This window comes from Centruroides sculpturatus, unplaced genomic scaffold, assembly GCF_000671375.1.
Source record: "Centruroides sculpturatus isolate CEXI.00-Female unplaced genomic scaffold, Cexi_2.0 scaffold1725, whole genome shotgun sequence".
NCBI lineage: Eukaryota > Metazoa > Arthropoda > Arachnida > Scorpiones > Buthidae > Centruroides > Centruroides sculpturatus.
The window spans coordinates 106,747-125,844 of record NW_019385914.1 but is presented as its reverse complement, the minus strand read 5'-3'; the positions used below and the strand labels follow the sequence as shown (position 1 = coordinate 125,844).

General features: G+C 31.4%; 1 protein-coding gene across 4 annotated transcripts in view; it reads left to right on the top strand.

The window, feature by feature from the left end:
- LOC111612546 overlaps window positions 1-19,098 on the top strand; it is a 39,943-nt gene that overhangs the window by 14,898 nt on the left and 5,947 nt on the right. Inside the window, exons 1-11 of one of the 4 annotated variants that reach the window (XM_023353779.1) lie at window positions 2,315-2,699; window positions 4,003-4,300; window positions 5,208-5,447; window positions 6,529-6,680; window positions 6,858-7,018; window positions 11,373-11,564; window positions 11,676-11,861; window positions 11,931-12,064; window positions 13,882-14,081; window positions 14,743-15,264; window positions 15,994-16,045. In XM_023353779.1, coding sequence (XP_023209547.1) covers window positions 5,258-5,447; window positions 6,529-6,680; window positions 6,858-7,018; window positions 11,373-11,564; window positions 11,676-11,861; window positions 11,931-12,064; window positions 13,882-14,081; window positions 14,743-15,264; window positions 15,994-16,045 — 1,789 coding nt within the window. In that variant the 5' untranslated portion in view covers window positions 2,315-2,699; window positions 4,003-4,300; window positions 5,208-5,257. Of the gene's footprint in view, window positions 1-114; window positions 235-2,314; window positions 2,700-4,002; window positions 4,301-5,207; window positions 5,448-6,528; window positions 6,681-6,857; window positions 7,019-11,372; window positions 11,565-11,675; window positions 11,862-11,930; window positions 12,065-13,881; window positions 14,082-14,742; window positions 15,265-15,993; window positions 16,046-19,098 lie in introns of those variants that run through there. The other 3 variants (XM_023353777.1, XM_023353778.1, XM_023353776.1) reach the window with 3 other exon arrangements.

The window sequence follows — 19,098 nt, the reverse complement described above, 5'->3', positions numbered from 1 at the left end:
GCAAGGGAATTTCCCTAATTTTTCGATAATTCGAGAATTATTACTACAAATAAATTGAGATTTATGTTAATGATATGCTGATTTTTTCTACTCTACTTCGCTGTAGAAAACAGTTTAAGGAAGTGATATCGTTGAAAGAAGCATTCATTGGAATTGTGTCATCTGTATAGGGATAATTTGGAACTTTTAAGAATGCCTTCCCACTGAAGAAATGTTACCGAATCACGTTAAAAGGTGGGTTTAATCACGTTAAGAGGTTTACTGTGAAAAAATGGGGGAAATGCTCTTTAAGAGCTCTATTTCAATTGAACCTACTTCAAAACTCTAATGTTTCGAATGAATTTATTATGAAGTACACCAGCAAAAAACACTTATCGGTGTTTAAAATATCCTAAAAATTTTCAAAAAANTATTTTCAAAACAAGAACTTAATAATATTATAAGGAATAATGCTATTTAAAATGTAATAATTTGAAAATTTTGAATTTAACCGGAAAATTCTGTTGATTTTTGTGGAATTAGGAAAAAATAAATAAAATAAAATGGCTAAGGAAATTTCCCTGTTTTCCTGATAATTCGTGAAAAATAAGAAATTCACTTTATTTTTATAATCAATGACTGTTTTATTATATAATTTAAAGATTATTTTTATATTAAAATAAAAATTTAAATTTTAAGAAATTGCACGATTAAAAAATATTCGGGGAAATTTCATATTTACTTGTCTCACTAATAGAAATTATTAGGGAAATTTCAGGTTTAATATTTAGCATAAAAAAAATTGTATCTGTGTGTAGGAAAATTACAGATTTAAATAATTTTTATAGGCATAGTTTAGTTAAAAATTTAGGGATTTTAGCGGAATTTAGGGATATTTTAGTTAAAAATTAACAGGAATTTACAATGTAATGCTTTGAATATTTTGATATTAATGTGTATTAAAATATCATTGATATTTTTTAAAAGATAAAATTAGAGGAGGGGAGGGAAAAGGTTTTATTGCACTTTTCCGGTTTTTGTTAGATCAGTCGACTCGTAAAGCAAATATATCCCTAGCGAATAGTCACGTCAGGCAAATAATATCTGTTTTGTTTGGAGATCGATAAAAATTTAATTTAAAATATTTCCTTTTAAAAGAATCGTATGCAAATCTCGGAACTTTTACGAAAAATTATGATGTTTGTACACATAATTCACCCCAGTCACGTGACCCGAGAATTAATGCTCGCATCGTGTGATTAGGAGAAATATTACATTACGTAAAAGTAATCGATATTTATAATTTAAAAATTATTTATCGACGATGCCATGGAAAAATAAATCGTTTGGAGTGGGGAATTTTTCCACAAATTTATCAATTCACGTGACCGAAGAGCAAAGCAGACGATAGAAAAATCGCGGTTTCCTGTAATTAAACGACGACCTCTATAATTTGTTTATTTTTCTTATAAAATAATTCGACTCTGTAACAATGAAAGAGTTTTATTATTAAACAATTTCTTTAGACTTCGCCCGAAAAAATAATTTGCAATAAAAGACGGTTAAAAATCAGACGATACGTCACGTGACCAAGCGAGACGAATCAAACGTCACGTGATCCGTATAGTGGGACTAAAACTGCACGTGATGAATCTTGACTTAAAAAAATGAATTTATTCAAAAATTATTTCGACTCTTTACTTCATAACAGTTATTTATTATTAATCTTTAGCTTTGTTCTGAAATTAAAGTAGTCGTTTATCGCGTGCTTTCTGCTTTAATTTTATTACGTGACCCTGCCGAGGTGACAAAATCAACATTCAAATGTCAACGGAAAAAAGAAATTTATTTAAAAAGTTTTTTAATTTTGTGACACTGAAAAATCTTTATAAAATAAAGCCGTTACGCTATACCCAAAACAAAAGATTAAAAAGTCAAAACAATAATCGGATATCACGTGACTCTTCCGAGTTACACGACAAAATTCTCGGACAAATAAATTTCTATTATGAGATAAAGTTATTCTTTTTTAAAAAAATAATACTTTAGCTTTTGCTGCAGTGAAAAATTATTAAAAAATAATATTTTACGCCTCGTTCAAAAAATGTAAAATAATAATAATCAAAGTGAAAAGCAAACGATAACAAAATATTACGGCAAAATTAACAAGAAAATCTAAAAAAACATAAATAAATATTTAAAAAAGTAAATTTATTTAATAACGAAAAGTGTTACAAAGGTAATTTTTTACATAAAATAATAATTAAAAATTTAAAAAACCGGAAAACCAAACTAAAGTAGAATGTCATGTGACTCCATCTAGTCAGAAAAAACATTAAGGAAAATAAATGTTGTAAACTAAATTTATTTTTAAAATATTTATCTTCTCGAAAAATAAGAAAGCGTTGCACTAATTTTCAAATTTTTTGCGCTTTTCCAAAAATTAAAAAGTAAATAATAAATAAATGAACCAAAACAATGTGACCGAATATCACGTGACCTTATGGAGACAGACGAGAAAACTCTTAGAAAAATTAAATCTCAACTGTGAAATTAATTTATATATAAAGAAATACTTATATTCTCCAACAACGAAAAAGTATTATAAAAATAAAACCTCCATTCGCCTCTGAATAAAAATGTGGAAACCAGACGATAACGGAGCGTCACGTGACCCTAGTCGAGGCAGACGACAGAAATTTACAGACGATCGAATCTCGGTTAGCAAAAACAAATAAAATAAAATAAAATGAAACAGGTAACGAGCGATTCGAAAAGCTGGAATTGGAAAGAGGAAGACGAATTATTCGACAAATAAGGAGGAGTATCGTAAGAGTTATCTGAAGCAACGGAGCGTGGAGGGCACGGCAAATGTTTCCTGTCGCCGATGGTCAAGTAGTTGACGATGACTGCCGGGGGGGGCGCTGTCCCTCCGCCATTTTATTTTTTCCTCCTTTACCAATCTCTGTTATTGGTTTTCTCCCTTCAGCATTCAATAAACAGCTGCTTCTCTTCCCATCTCTCTCTAAACAGAGAAAGCCACTCCGGGACGGTGGGCGACTTGACTTGCCTTTCCGGCAATCGAGATGTATTTCCGCCCCTGAAAAATTAATAGGAAGAACATAACGAGAATTCCTCCTCCGACTGATGGACCCCTCGCCGAGGTTTTGCGTCCGTGCCGAGAGGAGAGGGGCCGAGGCATCGAGGATCCCGAATTTGTTTTCTGTTTAGCCGGGCGTCTCCTTCGACCCGGCGAGATGCTTACAAATATGCCATTGTCTTGATAAATTGGCAATTGTTATTCATTCCGTAACACTTCTTTCTCGGCAGTTTTCGGGGTAAATCTGGCTGCATTGATTTTTTGGCGACCGGCTCGATGGTGTCGTCGGATATTGTTTACCCCGTGCCGGCCGTTGGCCGAAAAGTATTTTAGACGTGGCGGAATGAGTACTTCTTGGCCTCGGGCGGAATGGGTCTGCATTTCCGGCGTCGAGCGTTCCTTGTAATTATTTAGACCCCGAGGCAATTGATTGTGTCAGGCAGTTATAATTGTGTTTAAGAAACTAAATAAAAATAAAAAAAAATGGCAATCGAGTTTTTGTCTGACTGTAATTAGTTTAATAGACTTTACAGTATTTATTTTCAAATATAATATTCATTGATTTGTTCAAATTTGGAATGAAATGTATTGTTAAATGTGTACTAAATGTTAAAATTTGTTACATTTAACATATATGATAAGACTGTATGTATCTATGGTAATGGATTATTAAGCTAAAATTTTTTAATTTGGTAATATATAGGTTGTTTCCTTGATGTCCCTAGTTGTGTGGATTAATTTCAAGGCAAGAAATACATGTGTAGTATTGTAGATTATGGTAATAGAAAGTGCATCTGAAAAAGTTAGTTACGACATTTTCACATGACTAGGGAATAAGCTCCCAATGTGGAACTCCATTAGGATGCATGCTGCATTCTAATATAATTAGCATATTAGGAGTTATGTTTTTAATGACATTCCAGGTTCTTGTATGCAGAACACTTACATCTGGCACATTTGTAGCATACACACAATCCTTGATATATCCAAAAAGAAAAAGTTCAAAGATACAATATCGTGTGATTGGGCAGACCAAGAAATCGGGCCCCAGCAATCCAGATCACGTAGCATCAGAGCTTCAAATTGACACTGTGTGGCAGCAGTGGCCCTTTCAAGGGTACATGTGTGAAACTTGGAGTATGAACCAACATATCCGAACAAATGGATTTTACAGAATAGTTTAAAACTAGAGACACTCGAGGGAAGCATTCTGTACTGTTGGTGAGTTTTAAAATGGATACCTGGCATATTCACTTGCAAAACTAATGATTTTTCTAAATCCAGTTTTGTTTTTGTAATTATCATATACATATGCAATAGGGCAGTGATGCCCATATATTAGGGTACATGCTTCCTTTTTGTCTTGGTTATCTTTTTCCTAATTCTTAAGGGTGTCCCAAATAACAGAAAATTTGTGACATCTAGCCTATTCTGCAAATATAAAAGAAAATAGTGAATGATATTTGTCCACCAACCTATGCAACTTCGTCATATGTTGATCAAAACTCCATTCTTTGCTTTCGAGGTCAAGTTAGCCCCGAGTACAACCACTTAGTGGAAGCCGATCTGACATCGAATCGTAGAGTTTGAAGCTCCTTGCATGCTCTTTTTTTTATAGCTTGTGCCCCCTTTTTGTCTGCGGCACTACTGGACCTTGATTTAACAAAGTAATTAAGGAGAACTGGCATTTGCTGTTACCGAAAGGCTGTTAATAACAAATTTACAATTTGCAGAATATATTAAAATGCTGTTATAATGTATAAATATGAATAAAATATATACATTGAGTAATTTACATGCATTGACTCATCTTTTAGTTTGTTCTATATGCAAATTAAAAAAAAGGTTATAATAAATATTTCTTTTAGGACAAAGATTGTCTGTTAAATCTGAAATCCATTAATCGAGGGCCTCTGTATTTAGATTTATAAAACTTAGAGTCATAATTTATAATGTTTATACAAAGTAAAAATAAAATTATGAACGAGATAACATACGTCGTTTGTTACAAGTGCTGTTTTCATGTTAAAATACAAATATTTTATTAATTTTATCACTAGATATTCCAAAAGAATTTTTAATATTAAATTATGCGTGGGTATTAAAAGAATTTGTTTTTATTTTGCAGGATTCCCCCATGGATGTAAATCATTATTACCTCCGTCAACATCTCTAGCAATGCAGTCGTTCAACTCTCACAAACCTTCCACTCGGACGATGGCTCCGATATCACCGCTTCAAGTTGCCCATCAGCCAAGCGCCGTGATGTCTCCGTACAATAATCCTATGCTCAATTCTCATCAGACATCAAGTTTTGCTGCAGCTCTTCGGAAATTAGCCAAACAGGCAGGAGAACCCCCTTCTACGGGTAAGAATATACAATAGACAGCACACATTGACTATATTCACACATATTTATCGTGCAAATATTTAATTTTCAAATACTCTTAACATTTATTCGGAAGGATCTTTTTAAAATACTAAATTAAATTGTTTTTTGATACTTATTACAATATTTTAGGTAGATTTAAGATTATTTTTCTAAATAAAAAAGTACTGCTTTTGTCTATTTAACCTGGGACGTGTTCCCTTGTTGAGTGGCCGAGTAAGCAAGTCAATGATGTAGGTTGTTTTGTATAAAACGATCTATGTCATTGGTTTACTTGCTTAGCTGCTCGACAATGAGACGTTCTCCTAGAATTAATAATAAAATGTTTGAAAATTATACATTCACAGTTAATTTTATCCCAATTCAATTATAATACAAGCATTATCTGTAGAAAAAGGATTTATAAAATCAATGTAAAAATATTCTTTTGAGTAATTTCTTAATTATTTTATGTAGCAAGGGGTGGCCAAACCTTGTCACGATAGTAACCATACGCTGTCTGTCAGAAATACACGAGTCTAATCCTCTATTGGAACGTCTAGAGTAGAGCTGCATCATCTACTTATATGATATATGTAGTTAAAATACTATAGTTACCATTGTTCTACAGTAAATATTACTGCTACTTTACCTTACTGATACTTTATGACTGACTGGGTAAACAATCATTTAAATCCTTTGACATTATTAATGTACTTTAAGCTTACCTGTTCAAGGTTAAGTCGCGAGTTACACTTATGATCCCTGTGTATATTACGCTACTTAATAGCCAGAAAACTTACAAAAATATTACATATGTGTAAGTAGTATGTACCAAATTTATAAAAAACAATTGTACAAGTATGCAGGAGCCACAATAAGGGCCTAGATGAACCACATGTGGATCGTAAACCATAGTTTGGCCACTGTTGTGTAGTTTAAAATGAATGTCTCATTTTTAAAAAATGGAGCTGATTAGATGATTTTAAAAGAATAAAAATTCTTTTCCGATAATATAAATTTAATTTAAAGTTTGACAAATTAAGAATGTTTAAAATTTTTTATAAATATTCTCATTTAGAAAATGGTCTTCTCTCGACAAATTCCGTTGTAAATCAAACTGCCGTAATGCCTCAAATGTACTTAAACAGTCAGCAAGGTACTTTTTCTAACAACTCTTCTTCTTCTGTCACTTCCACTTCACTTCCGTACCATAATGGAGGAAGCAAAAAGGTAATTTTCATATTGTCTTTTTAAATAGATATAAAATATTTTATGGTATTTTAATCACTGATTATATTGCCTTAAAAATAAAACTAAAAAGCCAATAAATTTTATATCTGCAATTAACTTGTGTCATAAATATAATTCTTTATTATTATTATTGTTTTTTTTTTTTTTTTTTTTAAGGGAATAGATTCGTCTGCATTTTCTCTAGCTACAACAAACAACAATCAGTTGCCAGATTCATTAAGAGGAAAGTATGGTTCATTTAATCACCCGTTGTATTCGGGAAAATGGGAAGAACGCTATATTGGGACCAAAGAATTAACGTCATCTGCTCACATTATGTATGTAATAAAAACTTATTTTATTTATTAATTTAGTATTATTATATGAACATTGATAAACTATTAAATTGTAATAAACAATGGATTTATGGTTTCAAAAATAACAAAGAAAAACTACAATCTGTTCTTTAGTTTTTTGGTCATTTTTGTTATGTTTATAAAGAAAAGAAATTACAGGAAATCCTCATTAATTTGAAATTCAGGGGAGAAAATATTTGTGACTTCAAATTTCAAATTATCTGAGATTTACATATCTGTGTGCGATATGACAAATGCCACAGAACTGATGTAATTTATTAAGTAAATGGAATACAGCTACATATACAGAATGATATTTTTGTTAATTAATAATTAATATAATTATGGTAATTTAAAATGGTAACATTCATTTTGAAGGACCCTGTATTTCTACATTAATTATTATAAAAATTGCAAAATAAAGGACCGTTTTTAAATTTAAGGAGTGCATTTAGACTGGATGGCCGATGCAGTTACCGCATCAGTCTACCAATCCAGGGGACCCAGGGTCGAATCCAAGTGGTCGGAAAACCCCAGGAATTTTTCTGTATTGGACGTGTCGGACTCCGCCTCTTGCTGCCCGACCACCTCCATTGCAGGCTCGGCTGAACCCACGGTGGGTACAATTTAAAAAAGGCCCTCTTAGCACTCCAGGGACGGAAAAAGTCCAAAATGAAAAAAACAAATGAATAAAACAGCATAAATCATTTATTTTGTTATATTACAAGAAATCTCTTACAGATGCCTTCGTTCCCAAAATCGGTTATATCAGGGATCCATAAAGTTGACAATTGCTGGTAATTATAAACAGACGGGAAGGAAAGAATATATTGTATCGATAATTTAAATATTCTTCAATCTATATTTATCGAGAGAAATAAAAATAATTCCAGGTTAGGCAATATTTGTCTTCGTTATCTCATTCCGATAAAAATCCGATAATTTCAGTAAACATACTTAAAATCGAAATTCGATTTAAAATTCAGATTTTTTTGGCTTTAAAAAAAATCTATTGCTTAAATATAGTATCATTATATCTAATCTAGGTTTACAGGCTGTTTTGTGACGGGAATAAAACGAAAGATTGTATGCCATATTGCTGTTCTCAGGATCGAAACTGGTAGATTTCTGTCCTAATATTTTACTAACTAAGCAAAGATCTAATTTAATTTAAACAGCACCATTAACTTTTGGTGAAATTTGTTTAATTGAAACATAAATTAACATTTTTGACCCCCGTTTAATAGCATTCTTCGGGTAAACATTAATAGAATAGTGTTTTAAAAATGGAACGGCAACTTACTACATTTTCAGTCATGCATTATTCGCTTTAATTTAAACAATTTTATAATTTGTAATTTTATTATCATTTATTTAATGATTAATTTTTATTATTATTACAGTAGAGTCCCGAAAACTTGGCACTCAATAGCCCGGCAGTCCGGATAACTCGGCCAATCCCTGGCAGGGCGAAAAAACTCCTAGTTAATTTTCATTGTAGACAGATTTATGTTTTATTAAGTATTTTTCTGAGGTCTGTCTTATCAGATAAATTACTTTACGCTATGTATTCATTAATTTTCATTTTCATGTAGTAATGGCTCTATGCCTTCATAAAGTACGTGCTTTTCCTTTGTTTAAGGGTATTTGGGCAGTTTATTCTCTGTTGTATTCTTAAGCAAACAATACATACAAGTACAGTACAGTATTTTCTGAGGAAACACGCATACTTATCCTTTTTTAACCCCATTCCCGATAACCCGGCATTTTCACAAACTTGGCCACCCTTCAGTCCACATTAGGCTGAGCTTTCGAGACTCTACTGTAATTTTATTAAGGATTTTTAACTTGTGATTGAATTTTTTCAGAGGATGGTGATTAATTTTTAAAACTATCTTAATGTTAATCGATGAGACATTTGAATGGCTCCATGTAAAAGTCCAATAGGGGACGTTAGCATTTGTGCATTTGTCAAAGGCAGTGTATATTTTACGAGTAATTAATCAATTCAAATTTTATACAATTAACGCTTACAGAAGGTTTAACTTTTCACCTATCTGTTCTGTATAACCACATAGAGATGAGAACATTAGTTACATTTTAAAATAGAAAAAATTATCTTTAACTAACAAGTGCTAACTATCTGGAACTTTTACTTTTAGTTTAACACACCTATAAGGAAGTTCCTCAACTATAAATCTTATCAAACTGCCATTCTTGGAACAAAAGGTTTTTAGAAAACTCTATTGCTGTTACTAGGAAGCAATGAGAGAGCCAAAGATAAAGAAAAGACATAAAATTACTGCTAATTGATAGCCTCTTGCACCGGGACAAAATTATTTACATTCCTATTGGCATGGGACACTTTGGAAAATTTAAAACAGACAATAAATTAGTACCGAGTCTGTCAAGTTTGGTCACATTTTATAGTCTGTACAGCTTTGACACTAATCGGAGCCAGCTCTAGATGGAGATAAACAACAGTACTAGCTGGATTTCCTGTTGCTTATAACACCATTCCTTATAACAGTTTGGAACAAAATAGAATTAAGAATGTCACGGCTGAGCACGAGTACGGATGGCCTGTTATAAGTAATTTCGTCGACAGGTTTGGTTCCAATGATGTATTGATGGCTACGGTTCCCAAAAAAAGAAAGCTTGATGACACTAAATTTACACACTTTGAAGTGTTGAGATTTCTTTATATAAGATTGCCTATATGTAATGAAAATGAACTGGTCTTTTAAAGAAACATATGCTGTTGTAAGCACCCTCTGGACAAACTGTTTCAGTCAGATATTAATAGGATATCGACTAAAAATGTCTCCTGGGTCTTAGCACTATCTCTGTAGGATAAACATTCAGGAATTTTAGAAATACAGCTGTCCCTTGATAGTCCGACGTTTTGTAATCCGACATGCTCAATAGTCCAACGCATCTCCTGTCAAGGTATCCGTCCCCGTTACGCGTCTGCTTGCACAGAAGCATGTCGCAACGTGAATCTCCCCACCCAATTCTTACACGATGCACACATTTCGTGTGTTTTCCGTGAGCAGTTCTGTTTGAACAGTTGTAGGCTACTGCTAGCAAAACAATGCCAAATATGTAATCACTTTCGGTAATCCGGACACCCCTTTGGTTCCATACCTGTTGGATTATCAAGGGACAGCTGTAATACAAAAATGTACAATGGTACTAGCCTGCTTTGCAATGCAAAAGGATACTTGTGTAGTGTGAAACAGGTAACATTAATTAAACAGAACACCTCAAATTGGAGGTGATTGAAATTTTTAAGGCAGGATACAGAATCACCTGCATTAATTTTAAAGAGATGTGACTTTTGATGGAGTGGCAGGTCCTACTAGACAATAATATTTAATTTGCAATCATATTGAAAGTGGAACGCATGCACATTCGAACTCATTGTATTGTTTGATATTATTTAAACATCTTGGAACGCATGCATGTATCGTATCCCAAATTGAATATCATTCAATAGATATTCGAAGGCTAACGGCCAGCTTGTTTGGAATAAATAAAGAAGCCTGAGGAAGAGCCTAGAAGGAGCTTTGAAAACATTCACAAATATTGATCTTTTGCACTCCAATTAATTGGTTATTGTGAGTCGCTCCCTTTTTATATATTCATCCTGGTGTGGTGAATTTAAGTTATTAAACAGATTAACTCTTCTGCAAAAGTATGAATACAAGGAATATCTAGACACAAAACCAAAAGATTCTGAAAGAAAAACGAAAGACTCTCCATAATCAATACATTACAGGAATGCAGAATCTTTGGAGAATGCTTGGAATATAACAGTTGTCGTTAAGGGCTAATTTACTTAATTAAATTGCTCCATCATTCGTTATTAATAATTTAAACTCTAAACTGTCATTAAAATAATTTGAAGTGTAAATTCTGTGTTTATTGGACAAAAAACACATTCATGTTAATTTCATTGATTGATGTGTTGTCAAATGAAATTGCTTCTAATAAACAATTAAAAGATTGAAATTAATGAAAAATTATATTAATGCTAGGTTTACATTGGCATACGAGCCTCTACAAAGTAGATACGAACTGCCGGTTTGTCCCCTTTTGGCGATCGTTTGACTGGTTTGTTACGAGTCGAAAATGTCTTGACTTTTCCCAAATGGAAAATCCTTAACAGCACATACCTGTACTTCTAATAATTTCTCTAACAGAGAATGAAGTAGACATCACCCTACATTGATAAGAATATTGTTTTTATTTGATTTTCTCAATAGGCCTTTCTTTAGTAATTATTTTTACAATATTAATAACATAAATAAATTCTTGTATATTAATAATATAGGACGTCGATGTCTGTACCTTCGTCTTCGTCGACGACGACGACTGAGAATGCTTCTTCGGGGAGAGGGTTTCAACCATATAGGTTAATGGAAGAGAGACAACATATCTCTTCGCAGTTTTCATTATATGACACTCCATATGCATATCCTACAAATTTTATATCGTCGCCACAAGTCTCTTCTCATACTTACAGGTAAATTATATTGTAGTTTAATTAATTGAAGGAAGCATAATAAAGATCTTATAATATAACAGAAATTATAATAAATATATGTATGTCATGTATTTTACTATTTTTATATAGGTTAGAAGATGCATTTTATTTAGAAAGATATGGTCTTCTGAGAACACCGATGATGCACTTTCCTTCGGCACCGAACCTCATTCCTCATCCTCACACGGCATTTTATCACACCGGTACTTATCCTTCAGAATTAATCACTCCGCATATGGGACTTTCGTCTCCTAATGTTTTACTCGAACAAGAAAGGTAAATATTTGAACAGGAAGCTTATTTTATTTTGGTTAATGCTAATTTTCTCCTTAATGACGTTATCAGATTGAAAAGAGAACAAAGATTATGGGCAGAAACTAAAGATTATTCAAAGCCTAAAGAACAAGAATTAGATAAAATGAAAATTTCCAGAGTAGAAAACAATTCTTCTCCTATATCTTTCTCAAAAGAATTGTCAGGTAAAATTATTTTAAATTATGCTTTTCACTCTAATCTGATTCCTTTGAAAATATTTTGTGATATTAAATTGAATTAAATGCAATCTCATTTGATTAGAAAGACAATTCAAAGAAATAAAACTTTACAATATACAAAATACACCAAATACTAATACAAAAAGCTGTCGCACAACTGTCTATAGGTGTTAATGAAAAAGATTTATTTCGCTAGCATTTTTAACAGTATATAACTGTCCTCTTCAGGCAATATCATTTATAGAGAACAGAATATTTGAATTCAAGAAATAAAACATTTTCAAATTGTTTCTCGTAATTTAATGCTTTCATGGAAGCTGCAAAAAACCATTTCTTTATGTTATTGAAGTCTAGAAAGCAGTGACGAAGACAACAAGCTCAACTATCATTCCTCCTGCATCATCAAAAGGCATGGAATTCTCAGCACAATTCCATGCCTTTGTATTTGTTTGTTCAATTAAACATACAGTCAAACAGTGTATCATTATACACAATCTTTTCACTTTTAACAGGTTGTGGGTGCAGAGGTTCCATTTATTTTTTAATAGGCCAAGGGGGACACAGTTTAACACCATATGCTGACATTACGCAATGAGCCATCACACTATAACTTGAATCATTTCCATAACTGCTTGAAACTTTTCATCATGCCAAGTTTCGCAGCAATACGACGACAACTTCTTGGTGCACTAATTTTTATGTCAATGAGTGTATATTAAATATCATTTAATTGTCTTTTCTTATTCATTGTCATTATTTTCCTTAATCTTTCTCCAAATTTTGGTATCAGAAATATGAAAAATGATTGCAAATACAAAATTGTGTATATTCAAAATGTGAATATGGAGCCTTTGCTGTTATATAATGGTTTGTTACCATTTTAAATTGTAATTGTATTAATTATTATCTTAAAACATCATAGTGTACATTAGAACATTGAAAAATGTCTAAGTTTCACATCACTGCCCATAACAATTCCTCAACTCCTGCATCTTGTGCCCCACAGCATGCATTTTGACGGATATTCGAATTCTTCCTATGCCTGCTATGGTATATTTGTCGTTGCTCCCTGCATGTCAGCCACAATTCTACAGTTCCTGCAAATTGTTTGCATGCACGATGACAAGTGATATTGAATTTACAAACTGCAGAACAGGAAATGCCTTCTTTGTTGCAGAGTCACCATTTTTATTTATGGCTCTTCCTAGAGGTAGTAGACTATAAGATGTTTAACTGTAGATGGGAGATGAAATTTGGACAGCGAGTAGTGTACATCACATACTTTTTTGGATAATAATCGTGGTAATTTAAAATGGTAGCATTTTTTTCTTGTTAACGGTTTTTGTATTTACGTACATTTAATTCTCAAAGTAATACAATGGGCCATTCTTGAAAACAACCTGCAAAAATTTGAGAATTCACTATTTTTACACACGATTCAATACAAAATGTCTCAGAAAATTCCTGCACTCATCTAAAGACTGAAAAATTCTTATAATAAATAGATTGAAATATGTAAAAGCATGCATTATGTAACATATTAAGACAATCTCTGAGAGGCAGGATGTTTTATTTAAGCATAAATTTCCAAGAAAATTGTTGTAAATCCGTAAAACAAGAAAAAGATGTAATTATTTTGTTTAATCATTGAGAAAAAAAATAGAATTCTTATGACAAAAAACAATTTCTGAATAACAATTCTATTTTGTTACTTAATTTATTTCAAGCTGTTTTAATTCCATTCATTTATAATGATTTTTCTTATTTGTAAGATATAATTAAATATGTCTTTTTATATTAAGATAAAAGAAGAGATTTGAATACAAACGACAGTCTTCAAAATCAGGAATGTAAATCTTCTATGTCGTCTGGAAGCCATACTGCCTTATTGAATTTGACAGTTCGGCCGAAATTGGAAAGCGAACAAAATACTAGTCACTTCGGTTATTCGGATATTTCAAATTTCAAAAAAGTAGAAAATAACTATCCAGAACAACTAGAGGTTAGTATATTTTAATAAGAAAAATAATAAAATTGTTTATTTTTAATACACTGTAGACCCAATATAGCACAGCTTGATACAATGTCCAAGATTGACTCTCAAGTTGTATGTCTTACAAGCTTGATATAGTATAATGCAAGCTTCCTTAATGTAGATTTGTAGATTCATATCACAAGTCACAAATGCTGCGTGAAACAAGTGAACCACACATCAATAACGATAGTAGACAAGAGAGGTGTGAGAATGATTTTGATTCATCAAACTTATCATTGGAATGACTGCTTTTACAAGATCAGCCGACTGGTGAAGATATAAATAAAGCCATAGTCAATGAAAGAAATTCTTCCATGTATATTAGTTTCACATACTATCAAATAAGAAAACTATATCTTGATTTTTGTTTGCACATAAGACATAATGTCTTATTGGTCAATGCTCATACCATTTCATTATATGAGTGTATATGATTTATCTTTTTGCCATCAGTCCTTTGGAAAATAGTCAGATGATTTGAATCAATGACAATTCTGCTGTAAACGTGCCTTTATAATGCAACCAGATATTGTTTCCCTTGTTAAATTTGGTCTGCAATGTATTTTAATTAAAAAAAAAGTTGATGTAAAATTCGAGACTAATTCGTTGTCTTGTTTTTTTGTTACAGAACAAAGTTACTGACTTGTCCGGCGACAGCATTAATTTATCGCAATACAAAAAGGTTAAGAATGCAAAACAGGTCTTAAATAACAACACTAATAGTTCTAATTTTGCAGTTTTCGATAAAAATGGCTTCAGTACACCTTATCAAAAAAATTATCATGACACCTTAAATTTTGATAAAGAGTATAATTCACAAGACAAATTACAAGCAGATGAACAAATACACGATTTGAGTAAAGATGTGAACTCAAATAGTTTAGAGAAGAAGGCGCAACCTTTGGAATTGACAAATTTTGCAAAAAGAATGGAAACTCCTCTAACAAACTGTGTACAAAATACAGACAATTATCAATTACATGAACAACCTTCTAGGATTATAAGTAAATTGGATTTGGAGGAATGGAAAATGAAGAATAAGAATTACGATTATAGTGATGAAGATAGTGACATCGAAGAAGGGAAAAAATACAACTTTTTACATATTATTCTAAAAGGGCCACCACTTCCTCTTGATTTTTCACCAAAGGTAATTTATTTTATTTATTTAAACTATATTTATTTCTTTTAGAAGTGATATTTATATATACATTACCAGAGAAAACTGTAATGATTTTAAATAAATTATGTGAAAGGAACGTTCTGTTTTACATGTCATATAGATGCAAATAAACCAAATTTATTCTACAATGAGTAAGTGTAAAGTTTAATTATAAAAGAATTATCGTTCCTCTATAATTAAACTTCATAACTTCATAAATATAAATGTCCATAAGTCCAATAACTATATTAAAGCCAAACAATTGCTGGTTCAGTTATATTAAATCGGAATATTTAAGTATAAAAATTCTTCTTGCAAATTAAGAAAGCCATTGAAGTATGAATACTTTTGATTCTGCTTGACAGAACAGTTTTAAAAAAATTCCTTTATCATAAATTTAAATCTAAAATTACTTTTTATCACAAGAAGTTATAAAAAGACATCTCGATAACTCTTAAAGTTTACAAATAATTATATTAAATCTTTATCAAAAAGATAGATTTTTATTGTTTTATGCATTTTAAATTTCTTACGTATATTTTAAAGAATGTATCGAGTTTTAATTCATTCAAACCATAGAATGAATGTATCTGAGATTAAGAATATATTATTCAGAGATAAAAGTTGCATTTTTGAAAGCTGTAAATTTGATAATGAATTATAAAACTGAGGTTTTAAAAAATGCATTTAAAGTAAAATGGTTATTTTCTTTTACAGAAACTAAAATTCCTAAAACAGTTCAACCTCATAATGGAACAAAAGAAAAGAGGTAAATATAACTTTCCAATTTTCTTTTTACAAAAATAATTTTGGTATTTTAAAAGTCCATGCATTTAACTCTCAATTTATGTGGCAGATTGGTTCCAATGTAATTTAAGACAGTGGCACATTATATCTTTGTGAGACCCAGACAAATTTGAGTTAGGGGGCCCCATGCATAGTGTTGATTTTGGACATTTTTCTTCAGGGGGAAATTTTCTTATAAAAGATTGGTTTGGAGCCCCGGATAATTGTTCTTTTTACCCATAGGATTACGTACCGTTGATGCAAGACTAAAATTTATTTCTCATACATTTAAGTGCCAATTATTTTATTAATCAATGTAAAATGAATATACAGATAAAAACTCGAACCTCGAAATTCTCCGAGCAGACTGATGATAGTTTAGATAAAACAAATGCTTTTGATCTACGTCATAGACCTGCTTTGGGTTACAATATATTTGTTCGCTAATTATGGCAAACCATGAGATATTAAGATATCTTAAAAATGAGCTATGTGCACTGTGTTACTCTCACAATATCTAGACGATACGTGATGTTACATAATTACCCTGTCAAGCACTTATTGAAATATTAAAACGTCTTGTAATATCTGTAAAAAGTGTTTGATAAACATGTCCTTTATATGATCCTTTTGGACGTGAAGCACATGACCCCCATTATCTCCCCACCTCCTCAGCCTTTAATCACCAAAATTTACTAGCATCACTCCCTCTAATAAACAAACCTCCCCGCTAAATTTCAGAAATTTTCGATAAAAAAACACAAGAGTTATTAAGCTTCAAAGAGAGTGAACAAAATCGCACCACACACGTGCTAACATCCATACATATAGAAAAAACTCATGAATTTTTTTTTGCGTTTCTCGATGTTTCAAGGTGTCCTTACTCCAAAAATGTAAAAAATCTGAGAGTCATTTTTTGTCTGATTGCCATACTTTTGCTCTGTTATAACAGTCGGGAAAGTAAAAGAAATGTGTTATCATTGAAACACTTAATTAAGATGAAGTGCGTGAAAGTTTGGTAAATTGGTGCTTTTAGATCCAAGTGCAGATATACAGTTTTCACGTGACTTCAAAAACTCGAATGCTTGAAACAATATAATGAATTAATTTCACTATAACTCAATTCATTTTGGGTTCTGGAATCTTTGGAAGGAGTTGAACGCTATCATATTGGTTTTTTGATTCTTGCAGTTTCTAAAAACTTTATAGAAGTTCTCTTTCATCTTCTTCATAGCTACTACTAGTTGGATGTTTTAAAAACTGGGATGCACAAATTAATTTCGAATTGTTTTTTTTATGTGCAGGGCATTTGGAACAATTTGCTTGCTTCTTAATACCTAGAAAAAGGTTCTCTAAACAATCTTGAGAGAATTTACTTGCTAGTACAAAATCATATTGCTTCTCTTCAATAGGAATAGCATGTATAATACTTCTAACATTGATTGTGTTGAAATTAAAACTCCAGTTTGTACTGGCTTCTAGTTAGACTGCCACTTCTACTCTGAAATAAGTCCATAAAACTCTTAAGAAACTCTATTTTTTCACTGTAAACTGTAGAATTCAGTTTACTCGAGGCATTAGAAAGGTGCCTGGATGTCACTAGATAAAACCATTTCTCAATTTTATCCAGAAACCATGTTCTAACTTATTTGACAGATACTTTAGGGTACTACTGACACTGCGATTGATGATATTGATGATACTAGTTTAAAATGACTGAGTAGTAATTTTGGGGCTCCAGTAACTCAATTATGTGACTTGACAAAATTTCATTTGATGGAAATCCATTTTTTTTTCTTTTGTATCATTAGATATTCTAATGATTTTGTTGTTCATCAACATTGCCTTGTCTGACTGCCTTTATATTTTTAAATAAATGTGGAACATCAGTAAATACATATATAAAATATATAAATTGGACCATTTTTAAAATTTTGTCGATATATTCTCTTTCCTACATTCCAACACTAGTATCTGATTGCAGTTTCTTCTCTGGCTGTTTCAACGCATACCAGTTCGGATAAGGTTGCAATATAACCTGATGCTTCTTTGTTTCTCCTTGAGATTTAAAATTAAATAGTTAACTGTTGAATGTTTATAAGATTAATCTAAGAACATTCTAATATAAATTTTAGAACCGTTATGATACTCTTATTTCAAATATATACCTTCTTCCTTACTTGGACTTTTCTGTTTTATTCATACCAGCAAGGGGTTTCCTCTTAGGAATATAAAGGTAAAACAAAATATTGTGGAACATTGGCTTTTAATTTTCGTGTGCCATCGGCACATGTCTTCTCCCATATTTCTGGAGCAAAATGAACCTAAAATGATTAATAATTTTTATGCAGTTACAGTTTTATGACATACAACACTTACTTCACTCAAGCAGGAACTATCATATCAGTTGGTTTCCACTTGTCCCTCCTCATTTTTATATGCCATTCCTTGTACATTTTTGGATCCTCTGGAAACTGTTTTATTAAAAAAAACTTATTTTGCCGAATTAGAGCATCCCACAGCAGCACATCCAAGTATCTTGATATTTATAATGACTTTAACAGACACAGGAATGATGATAAAAGCTAGCAACAACGATATGGTTTAAAAATTAAACAGCCTCCACTTATGCTGACTTAATTACACTGCATTATATGTAATAAAACACAAACTAAATACCAATAAGTCAGCACTCATTCCAAGTGTTTTACATATTTGGAACAAATTTTAAAAATTATAAATAAAAAAGAAATATCAATTTTTTTTTATTTATAATTTTTTGCGTTTTAATTATAATTTTTTGCAAAAATTATAAAGAAATAAAAAAGAAATAAATTATAAAGAAGTAAAAAAGAATTAAAAAAAATAAATTATAAAGAAATAAAAAAGAAATATCAATTTCTTTTTTATTTCTGTGTCTGTTAATAAAGCACTTACTATTTATTATAATATATACAGAAGTTAAAAACACTTGATAATTCACAGACAGTACTAACACTGTGAATAGTTTGCCTCTTAATGGATATTTGAACAGGA